This window comes from Pan paniscus, chromosome 8 (genome assembly GCF_029289425.2).
Source record: "Pan paniscus chromosome 8, NHGRI_mPanPan1-v2.0_pri, whole genome shotgun sequence".
NCBI lineage: Eukaryota > Metazoa > Chordata > Mammalia > Primates > Hominidae > Pan > Pan paniscus.
The window spans coordinates 113426416-113438585 of NC_073257.2; the positions used below are offsets into that span (position 1 = coordinate 113426416).

The following is a 12170-nucleotide window of genomic DNA, read 5'->3' on the forward strand; positions in this document are numbered from 1 at the left end:
ACTGCAGCTTTTTACCAACTCTTGAAGTCAAGTAATGTGAGTCCTTCAGCTTTGTCTTTTTCAAAGTTTTTTGGGGCCTTTGATTTTTCATGTTAATTTTAAAATCAGTTTGCCAAGTTCAACCAAAAAAGTCTGCTGGGAATGTTTTTTAATTTTTTAATAAATAAATAGGTATGGGGTCTCAGTGTGTTGCCCAGACTGGTCTCAAACTCCTGGCCTCAAATAGTACTCCTACCTCAGACATCCAAAGTGCTTGGATTATAGGCCTGAGCCACTCCATCTGCTGGGTTTTTTGTTGGACTTGTGTTGACTGTAGATCAGTTTGGAGAATATTGACTTCTGAACAATATTGAGTCTTTATCTCTCCATTTGTTTAGGTCTTTTTAAATTTCTCAGCCACGTTGTAGCTTTTAGTATAAAGGTTTTACACATCTTTTTGTCACAGTTATCCCTAAATATTTTGTATTTTTAATGCTATTGGAAAAGGTATTTTTAAACCTTGGTTTCTGATTGTTCATTGCAAATACATAGAAATATACTTTTACTTATTTCCCAATCTGTGTATCTTTTATTTCTCTCTCCCTCTTTTTTTTTTTTTTTTTCTTAATTGCACTGGCTAAGACCTCCAGTACAATGTTAAAAACAATTGGTAAGAGTGAATGTCCCTTTTTTGTTCATGATCGTAGGTGAAAGGCATTCAGTCTTTCACCGTTTCACATATGTGTATATATAGATGTATGTCAGCTATAGGGTTTTTCTCTTTTTTTTTTTTGAGACGGAGTCTCGCTCTTTCACACAGGCTGGAGTGCAGTGGCGCGATCTCAGCTCACTGCAAGCTCTGCCTCCTGGGTTCACGCCATTCTCCTGCCTCAGCTTCCTGAGTAGCTGGGACTACAGGCGCGTGCCACCACGGCCGGCTGATTTTTTGTATTTTTTAGTAGAGACGGGGTTTCATCATGTTAGCCAGGATGGTCTCGATCTCCTGACCTCGTGATCCAGCCACCTCGGCCTCCCAAAGTGCTGGGATTACAGGCGTGAACCACCGCGCCCGGCCTAGGGTTTTTCATAGTGACCCATTATCAGGGGATTAGGCAGTTCCCTTCTGTTCCTAGATTGCTGAGAGTTTTAATGAGGAACGCATGTTGGATTTTGTGAAATGCTTTATCTGCATCCATTGAGATAATCATATGGTTTTTCACTTTTCTTCTGTTAATTGGTATATTACATTGAATTTTTTTTAGCTTTAAATCCTTTGCATTGCTGGTATAAACCCCACTTGTTCATGAGGTATAATCCTTTTTATGTGTTGTTGGATTCACCTTGCTAATATCTTTTTAAGGATTTTTGTGTGTGTGTGTATCTGTGTTTGTAAGGGATATTGGTTTGTTGCTTTATTTTCTGTGTCTCTGGTTGACTGTCATGATAATGTTGGCCTTATAAAATAATTTTTGAAGTGTTCCCTCATCTATTTTCTAAGAGTTTGCATATGTGATATTATGCTTCTTTAAATGCTTGATAGAATTCACTAGTGAAGCATCTAGACCTGGAATTTTCTTTGTGGAAAGTTTTAATTACAACTTCAGTTACTTTAATAAATACAGCACTCTTCAGATTTAATATTTCTTTTGAAGTCCACTTTAATACTTTGTCTTCCAAGCAGTTTGGCCGTTTTATCTAAATTATGAAATTTATTGAAATAAAGTTATTCATCATATTCCCTTATTATCCTTTTAATGCCTGTTAGGAGCATAGTCCTGTTTTCCTTTTTTGGTTTCATTGATTTTTTTTTTTTTTTCTAGCTTCTTAAGATAGAAACTAAGATCATTGACTTTGAACCTTTTTTTAAATATAATCAGTTGAAGCTATAAATGTTATTAGAAGTAATTCTAATCACTACTTTAGCCACATCCCAAAAAATGTCAATTAAATCAAGTTGGTTTATAATATTCAGGTCTTCTGTATCCTTAGTGATTTTTCTATTCGTCCTTACCAATTATTGAGAGAGGAATTTTTATGTCTCCCACTATAGTTTTGAATTTGTCTGTTTCTCCTTACAGTTGTGACAGCTTTTGCTTCATGGTTTTTGTTTGAGACAGGGTATCACTATGCCGCCCAGGCTGGAATGCAGTGGCACACCCATGACTCACTGCAGCCTCAACCTCCCAGGCTCTGTCAATCCACCCACCTGAGCCTCCTGAGTAGCTGGGACCACAGGCGTGCGCCACCACGTCCAGCTAATTTTTTTGTACTTTTTTTTAGAGATGGGGTTTTGCCACATTGCCCAGGCTGGTCTGGAACTCCTGGGCTCAACCTCGACAAAGTACTGGGATCACAGGCATGAGCCATGGCACCTGGCCTGCTTCATGGTTTTTTTTGTTGTTGTCGTTGTTTTTGAGACGGAGTTTCTCTCTTGTCACCCAGGCTGGAGTGCAGTGGCACGATGTCAGCTCACTGCAACCTCCGCCTCCTGGGTTCAAGCCATTCTCCTGCCTCAGCCTCCCAAGTAGCTGGCATTACAGGCGCCTGCCACCACACCTGGCTAATTTTTTGTATTTTCAGTAGAGACAGGATTTTGCCATGTTGGGCAGGCTGGTCTCGAACTCCTGACCTCAGGTGATCCACCCACCTCGGCCTCCCAAAGTGTTGGGATTACAGGCGTGAGCCACCGCACCCAGCCGCTTCATGTATTTTTAAGCTCTATTATTGGGTACCTGCGTGCTTAGGATTTTTGTCTTAGTGATTAACTGACTTTTTAACATTATGAAATGTCCTTCTTTGATGTTTATAGTATTCTTTGTTTTGGGAAATTAATACTTTGATATTATATGTAAACATTCTGCTTTTTTATGATTAGTGTCTGTGTGGTGTATCTTACTATATTCTTTTACTTTTAATATGCCTGTGTCTTTATATTTAAAATGAATTTCTCATATTCAGCATATAGTTGGGCCATGTTTTTTTTTTGTTTTTTTTTTCTTAATCCAGCCTGACCATCTCTGCCTTTGTCATGTTTAGACCATTTATGTAATTTTTGTATGTTTGGATTTAAATCTATCATGTTGCTATTTATTTTCCATTTTTTGCTTTTGTTTGTTACCTCCTGTTTTCATGCTCTTTTTTTTTTTTCTTTTTTATCTCAGTTTAGCTCCTATTATGGGTTCTTAGTTATATCTCACTAATTTGGTGAGGAGGGACCTAGGGTTTACAATAGTTATCTCTAATTTATTGCAGTCTACTATCAGATGATATTGTACCACTTCATGTATAATGTAGGAAACTTAAAACACTATATGTTCATTTTTCACCCCCATCCTTTATGCTATTGTTGCTACAGATTTTACTTCTAAATATGTTATCATCCCCACAGCACTTGTTATTTTTGCTTTAAACAATCAACCATCTTTTAAGATTTTTTTGTTTGTTTGTTTGAGACGGAGTCTTGCTCTGTCACCCAGGCTGGAGTGCACTGGCATGATCTTGGCTCACTGCAACCTCCGCCTCCCGGGTTCAAGCAATTCTCCTGCCTCAGCCTCCAGAGTAGCTGGGACTACAGGCGCCCGCCACCACACCCAGCTAATTTTTTGTAGTTTTAATAGAGACGGGATTTCACCATGTTAGCCAAGATGGTCTCGATCTCCTGACCTCGTAATCCACCCGCCTCAGGCTCCCAAAGTGCTGGGATTACAGGCATGAGCCACCGCAGCTGGCCTTTTAAAGAAATTTTTTAATGGAAAAAAGAGAGTTTATTTTTACCCACACGTTTACCTTTTCTGTTGCCTCCCATTCCTTTGTATAAATTCTATTTCCATCTGATACATTTTCCTTTTGCTTAAAGAACTTACTTTAACATTTCATATATGCAGGTACACTGGTGACAAATACTTTCACTTGTTGTTTACTTGGGAAAGTTTTTTTTTTTTTTTTTTAAGGGATGGGGTCTCATTCTATATCCCAGGCTGGAATGCAGTGGCATGATCATAGCTCACTGCAGCCTTGGACTCCTAGTCTCAAGCAGTCCTCCTGACAGCTTCCCACATAGCTGACTACAGGCTTGTGCCACCATATCTGGCTAATTTTCTTTATTTTTTTAGAGATAGGGTCTCATTGTGTTGCCCAGACTGGTCTTGAACTCCTGGCCTCACATAATCCTCTTGCCTCACAACCTCCTGAGTAGCTGAGATTATTACAGGTGCAAGCCACTGCGCCTGGCTCTGAAAAAGTTTTCGTTTTGCCTTCATTTTTGAAAGATATTTTTGCTGGCTAAATAATTCTATATAGGCCAGGCATAGTGTCTCACACCTGTAATCCCAGCACTTTGGGAGTCTGAGGCGGGTGGATTGCTTGAACTCAGGAGTTCAAGACCAGCCTGGCAACATGGCAACCCCTTCTCTTCAAAAATACAAAGATTAGCTGGGCATGGTGGCACGTGCCCAGTGCGACAACTTTTGGGTGGCTGAGGTGTGAGGATCATATGAGTCCAGGAGATTGAGGCTGCAGTAAGCCACAAATATGCCACTGCACTCCAGCTTGGGTGAGAATGAGACCCTGTCTCAAAAAAAAAAAAAAAAGAAAAAAAGCTAGATTGACAGTGTCTTTCAGCACTTTAATGATGTCATTCCATTTTCTTCTGGCTTGGTTTCTGACTAGAAGTTGGAAGTCACTGATCTCCATTCTGTATCTTTTTCCTCTGGGTGCTTTTAAGATTTTCTCTTTATCATTAGTTTTCAGCAATTTGCTTATGATGTGTCTTGGTGTGGTTTTGTTTGTATTTTTCCTACTTCACATTAAAAAAATAGAAATTGTCAGAGCAATTTGAAGAAGAAGGCTAAACTTATGTTGTCTACAAGAAAGCTACTTTAACTATAAAGACACATACACCTTAAAAGTAAATGGTTAGCGAAAGATATAACACATGTTATTGGCTGAATTGTGTTCCCCTAAAATTTATATGATGTCTTAACCTCCAGTACCTCAGAATGTGACTGTATTTGGAGTTATAGGAGCTTTCAAGAGGTAAATAAGGTTAAATGAAGTCATTGGAGTAGGCCCTAATCCAATATGACTGGTGTCCTTATAACAAGAGGAGATTGGGACACACAGAGACCATGTGAAGATAAAGGGAGAAGATGACCATCTACAAGTCAAAGGAAGAAGCATCAGAATGAAACCAACCCTGCCAACACTTTGATCTTAGAATTCTAGTCTCCAGACTGTAGGGAAATTAATTTCTATTTTTTGAGCCCCCTAGTGTATGCCATACTTTGTTATGGCACCCCTAGCCCTGATGGACCATTCTAACACTAGTCAGAAGAAAGTTGGGGTAGCTGTATTAATTAGAGAGAGAGCAAACCTCAGAGCAAAGAATATTATCAGGGATAAAGAGAAGTGTTGTATAAGGATAAAGGGGCCAGTTCTCCAAGAAGACCTAACAATCCTTAATGTGTACACACCTAACAACAGAGCATCAAAACATATGAGGCAAAAAACCATAGAACTGCAAGGAAAAAATAGATGCATCCACTGTTATAGTTGGAGACTTCAGCACCCCCTATCAGTAATGGACAGATCTGGCAGGCAGCCAATTCAGTAAGAACATAGTTGAATTTAGCAGTACTATCAATCAAGTGGATATAATTGACATCTATAGAATGCTTCATCCAACAGCAGCAGAATACACATTCTTCTCAAGCTCCCAAGGAAATTACACCAAGGCAGACCACAGTCAGGGCCATAAAAGGTACCTTAAAAAATTTACAAGAGTAGAAATCATACAGCATATGCTCTCAGATTACAGTGGTATTCAGTAATGGAAAGATAGCTGAAAAATCCCAAAATATGTGGAGATTAAACAACACACCTCTAAATAACACGTAGGTCAAGAAGAAATTGCAAGATAAATTGAAATGTATTTTTTTTAATTTTTACTTTTCATTTTTGTGGGTACATAGTAGGTTTATATATTTATGGGGAACATGTGATGTTTTGAAAAGTATTTTGAAGTAAATAAAAATGAAAACACAGCTATCAAAATTTGTGGGATGCAGTGAAAGCAGTGCTTAGAGGGAAATTTATAGCACTGAATGCATATCTTAGAAAAGGTCTAAAATCAATAGTCTAAGCTTCTACTAGAGCCAACTAAGAAAAGAGCAAATTAAATTCAAAGTAAGTAGAAGAAAAGAAATAACAAAAACTAGACCAGAAATCAATGAAATTGAAAACAGGAAATCAATGGATTACATCAAGACCAAAAGCTAGTTCTTTGAAAGGATCAATAAAATGGATGAGTCTCTAGCCAGACTATGAAAAACAAAGAAGACATAATTTACTAATATCAGAAATGAAAGAGATCCCAGATCTTCACAGAATCAATACTTAATAATTATCTTTCCAAACAGAGAAACTAAGCCTAGGCAGATCCACTGGTGAATTCTACCAAACATTTGAAGAAGTTATATCAATTTTCTGTTATCTCTTCTATAAGATAAAAACAGAATGAATAACTTACTAACTCATCTATGAAGCATTACCCTAAAACCAAAACCAGACAAACACAATATAGGAAAAGAAAAATACAGACTAATAATGGCTAAGCTATGAAGTTCAATAGGTTAGGCAGATCAAATGCATTTTCAGCTTAGGATAGTTTCATTTACAACAGGTTCATCAGGATGTAACCCATTGTAATTTGAGGAGCATCTGTATTTTAAACTATTTGATTCATGCTTGAACCCGGGAGGCGGAGGTTGCAGTGAGCCAAGATCACACCATTTCTAGCCTGGGTGACAAGAACGAAACTCCATCTCAAAATAAATAAGTAAATATATGGTTTTTCTTTTCTTTTTTTTTTTTTTGAGACGGAGTCTCACTCTTGTTACCCAGGCTGGAGTAGTGCAATGGCGCAATCTCGGCTCACTGCAACCTCCACCTCCTGGGTGCAAGCTATTCTCCTGTCACAGCCTCCTGAGTAGCTGGGATTACAGGTGCCTGCCACCACGCTCAGCTGATTTTTGTATTTTTAGTAGAGACTGGGTTTCTGCTTGTTGGCCAGGCTGCTCTCAAACTCCGGACCTCATGATCCACCTGCCTCAACCTCCCAAAGATCTGGGATTATAGGCGTGAGCCACTGCACCCGGCCATGTATGGTCTTATTATTGCCCTTATGTTTAGCAATTTCATGATTTCTAAAATATTTTAAAATGTAATAATGTGCCAATAAAATGTAGTAACTCTGAAATTTTAAAAAAAATCCTCGACAAAATATTAGCAAATTAAATCCAACAATGTATGAAAAGAATTATACACTGTGACCAAGTGAGATTTATGCCAGGTATGCAAGGCTGGTTCAGCATTCAGAAATCAATCAGTGTAATCCATCACATCAGGGGGCTATAGAAGACAAATCACATGCTTATATCAATGGATGCAGTAAAAGCATTTGACAAAATCCAACACCCATTCATGATAAAAACTCTCAGCAAACAAGGGATAGAGAGGCTTTTCCTCAACTTCATAAAGAAAAATGCAAATTAAAATTATAGTAAAATACTACTACAAACCTACCAAAATAAATGTAAAAGATTGGTAATATCAATTTTTGGTGAAGATGTGGAGTAACAAACTCTGATAAACTGTTGGTGTGAGTATAAATTGGCATGACTTTTAAAAAATTGTTTCATAGTATCTTCTAAAGCCAAACATACACCTACCCCGTGGCCCAGCAAGTCTACTCCTAGCTGAAATGGGTGCATATATTCAGCAAAAGACACGTACATAAATGTTCCTAGCAGCTTTGTTTTATAATAGCCATAAACTATAATCAGCCCCTATGTCCACCAACAAGAGAATAGATGGATTGTAGTATATTCATACAGTGGAATATCAACCAGTAATAAAAAAGAATGAACTACTGTTTTACATGCAGCAACATAGAAGAATCTTATAATGTTGACTAAAAGAAGCCAGGCATGAGCTGGGCTCAGTGGCTCATGTCTGTAATCCCAGCACTTTGGGAGGCTGAGGCCGGCAGATTGCCTGAGCTCAGCAGTTGGAGACCAGCCTGGGCAACACGGTGGAATCCCGTCTTTACTAAAATACAAAAAATTAGCCAAGCATGGCGGGGGGCATCTGTAGTCCCAGCTACTTGGGAGGCTGAGGCAGGAGAATCACTTGAACCTGGGAGGCGGAAGTTGCAGTGAGCCGAGATTGCACCACTGCACTCCAGCCTGAGCGACAGAGCAAGACTCCATCTCCAAAAAAAAAAAAACCAGGCATGGCTGGGCACAGTAGCTAAGGCCTGTAATCCCAACACTTTGGGAGGCCGAGGTGGGCAGATCACGAGGTCAGGAGATCGAGACCATCCTGGCCAACATGGTGAAACCCCGTCTCTACTAAAAATACAAAAATTAGCTGGGTGTGGTGGCACGTGCCTGTAATCCCAGGTACTCAGGAGACTGAGGCAGGAGAATCGCTTGAACCCAGGAGGCGGAGGTTGCAGTGAGCCAAGATCGCGCCACTGCACTCCACCCTGGGCGACAGAGCAAGACTCTGTCTCAAAAAAAAAAAAAAGCCAGACACAAAAGAATACATACTATATGATTATATTTATATGAAATTCAATAAGAGACTAAACAAATTAATAACAATAACAACATTGGGCCAGGCACAGTGGCCCACACCTATAATCTCAGAGCTTTGGGAGGCCAAGGCAGAAGGACTGCTTGGTCTTGAGTTCAAGACCAGCCTGGGCAACAAAAAGACCTAATCTCTACAAAAAAAAAAAAAAAAGCCAGGTGTGGTGGCATGAGCCTATAGTCCTCACTACTTGGGAGGCTTAAGCAGGAAAATCACTTGAGCCCAGGAGTTTGAGGTTACAGTGAGCTATGATCACACTACCGCATTCTAGCCTAGGCGACAAAGCAAGACTCTGTCTCTAAAAAAAATGATGATGATGACGCCTGTAATCCCAGCACTTTGGGAGGCCGAGGCGGGTGGATCACGAGGTCAGGAGATCAAGACCATCCTGGCTAACACGATGAAACCCCGTCTCTACTAAAAATACAAAAAATTAGCCAGGTGTGGTGGCAGGCGCCTGTAGTCCCAGCTACTCGGGAGGCTGAGGCAGGAGAACGGCGTGAACCCGGGAGGCAGAGCTTGCGGTGAGCTGAGATGGCACCACTGCACTCCAGCAGGGGCGAAAGAGCGAGACTCTGTCTCAAAAAAAAAAAAAAAAAAAAAATGATGATGATGAAGATGATGATGATAAAATTGGAGTGGAGGTAACATTGTTTAGTAAGGGGTGTGAGATTGTTTTCCAGTATGCTGGGAACATTCTACATCTTCATCAGGGTGGTAACTGCCAGTGGTGTGCTAGAACAGGCTCATACTCACTTATGAGAGCCAACTATTAGATATTCATGAATTTTGCCAGCGGTTGACTATGACTAGCTTATAATTGGCCATGATAGGAGTTTTTAATGCCGTGGAAATCTACCGATGGTTTTACAAAGTAGCAAAGTTTGGTTGATAAACATTTATCAGCATACTGCTTCTTATTGCTCACCAATCCTTGACCTCTGATTGTAGAAGGAACTTAGAAGATAAAAACCAGGGAGGTAGTAAGGAATGCTCTCATCCACCCTACGCCAAAAAGGGTTGGCCATGAGAAACTATTAATAGCATGCTATTTAGCATGTCTTGGCCAAAGAGTATTGCTTTGTTTACAGCTGCCTAGTATTTGACTTTTCCATGCTGCCTTTAGCCGAAGTAAATTTTCTCTATTTTTTTAATTTATTTATTTTTATTTTATTTTTTTTTAGATGGAGTCTCACTCTGTTGCCCAGGCTGGAGTGCAGTGGAGTGATCTCGGCTCACTGCAACCTCCACCTCCCAGGTTCAAGCAATTCTTCTGCCTCAGCCTCCCAAGTAGCTGGGACTATAGGCACATGCCACCAGCCCGGCTAATTTTTTGTATTTTTAGTAGAGATGGGGTTTCACCATGTTAGCCAGGATGGTCTCGATCTCCTGACCTCGTGATCCGCACGCCTCAGGCTCCCAAAGTGCTGGGATTACAGGTGTGAGCCACTGCACCCAGCCTCTTTATAACAGCAAACCATAGCCTTTCCGTAGACTCCTTTTGACATGTTGCTGAATTTGTGTCCTATTGATTTTGAGTAGTTCAAGTTCCTACCCTTTTTGTTTCTACTTCTTTAGGAGCATTCCGGAAGAGTTTTTCGACTACAGTTTGATGAATTCCAGATTGTCAGTAGTTCACATGATGACACAATCCTCATCTGGGACTTCCTAAATGATCCAGCTGCCCAAGCTGAACCCCCCCGTTCCCCTTCTCGAACATACACCTACATCTCCAGATAAATAACCATACACTGACCTCATACTTGCCCAGGTATCGAAATCGATTATGTACATAACACTGTGGGTAGGAGACGGAATATTAGCTGTAAGGTGTTGCTAGTTCATGGAGCTTTCTCCTGCCGTTTGGGTCACCAACTCCTGTAAAGCCGAGGAAGCAGACAATGTGAGACAGGGCTGAAGCTGCCACAGTGTGGACAGTGCCTTTCACCAAGGTAGCCAGCCTCAGTTCTAGATGATTCTAGGGTCCTACTTGTGTGGTAAGCCTAGTCATTCCTGCCCTAGTTATCTAGTAGTACTGTTATGAAAATAAAATGAGATTTGAATCAGTTTGAAAACTAAGTACTGTAATGACCCAAAGGCCTGTGATGTTTAAGTTCCCAGATCAAACAGTACCTACAATAGAGACCTTTCAAGCCAAGTAAACAGTCTGATGTCTAATGTGTGAATGGAAACATCTCTTGGTGAAAGTTCACACTGACATATAAATAAAAGGGCAGATTTTAAAAGGAATATAAAAAGTAGCTTTTATATCCCTATCCCTATTCCTCAACCCTCCAAAAAGAGGACCTGTCTTTTGACCTCTGACCTCCACATGTCCTCCCACTCAAGTCTCCAACCTCTCTCTCAGGCAGGGGAAGATCCTAAAATACCCAGGTGGTCCATACATATTGTGGTATATTCAGATCATACCTGGTGTTCTAACCAGTTCGAATACACTAGGTTGTTACCAGTTTGAGAAGGCTGCCCTAGCTGCTGAGGAGCGTTGCTGTCAGGATTTGCCACGTGTGCCTCAGTTCTCGTGGTGGAAGTACATGTTCGCTACACGTTTCTGCATCTCTCTTTGCAGTGTTCCGCTGAGGACAGTGATTCACGCCCAGCTGGGCTGTCCTCAGCACCTCTTTCTCTCACAGAGGACACGGTTCGTCATTCCTCAGCCAGGTCGCACAGGCTGTGTGCCCTTAGACAAGTAACTTCCCAGAGCCTGAATCTCTTGATGAGTAACGTGAGGGGCAGCACTCACCTCACGGAACCCTGTGAAGGCTGTGTGGAGATACTGCATGGAAAATTCCTAGTGCTTAGCACAGTGGCGAATACATAATATGCCCTCAGGAAAAACTGGTCATGAGTATTAATATTGCAATCTCCATATACCTACCCCCTCCTTTGCCCAAAATTTTCTCTTCCTTAGACTTCCATGTTACTTTGCCATTTTTAATATTCTTCCTGACTCTCTGATTATTTGTGCTTCTTTCCCCCTCACTCCCAAGAGTCTGTTGCTGACTTTTCTTATTATTTTTATTTTATTTTATTTTATTTTATTTTATTTTATTTCTTGAGACAGGGCTTCACTCCTGTCACCCAAGCTGGAGTGCAGTGGCACAATGTCAGCTCATTGCAACCTCCACCTCCTGGGCTCAAGTGATTCTCCTGCCTCAGCCTCCTGAGTACCACGGGCACACAACACCATGACCAGCTAATTGTTTGTATTTTTTTTTTTTTTTTTTTTGGAGAGATGGAGTTTCACCATGTTGCCCAGGCTGGTCTCGAACTCCTGAGCTCAAGTGATCCTCCCAAGGCCTCCCTTGGCCTCCCAAAGTTACTGGGATTACAGGTGTGAGCCACCGCACCCGGCCTGTCTCTGGCTTTTCTTCCTTATCTGAGTTCCTTCTTAGGCTGCCTTCTCTATTCCCAAGGCTTCAGATCTCATCTCATTGCAGAAGACTCAAATTTCTGTCTCCAGTCCAAGCCTCTGCCTTAATCTCCAGGCCACATTTCCAGCTGCCATCCACACAGCTGTC

General features: G+C 40.8%; 1 protein-coding gene across 12 annotated transcripts in view; it reads left to right on the forward strand.

The window, feature by feature from the left end:
* Positions 1-12170, forward strand: part of BTRC (beta-transducin repeat containing E3 ubiquitin protein ligase) — a 201033-nt gene that overhangs the window by 184210 nt on the left and 4653 nt on the right. For 10 of the 12 annotated variants that reach the window (XM_003825489.4, XM_055093297.1, XM_055093295.2 and 7 more), the window contains one exon: positions 10210-10397. The exons of the other annotated variants lie outside the window; for them this stretch is intronic. In XM_003825489.4, coding sequence (XP_003825537.1) covers positions 10210-10371 — 162 coding nt within the window. In that variant the 3' untranslated portion in view covers positions 10372-10397. Of the gene's footprint in view, positions 1-10209; positions 10398-12170 lie in introns of those variants that run through there. 12 annotated transcript variants of the gene reach the window in all.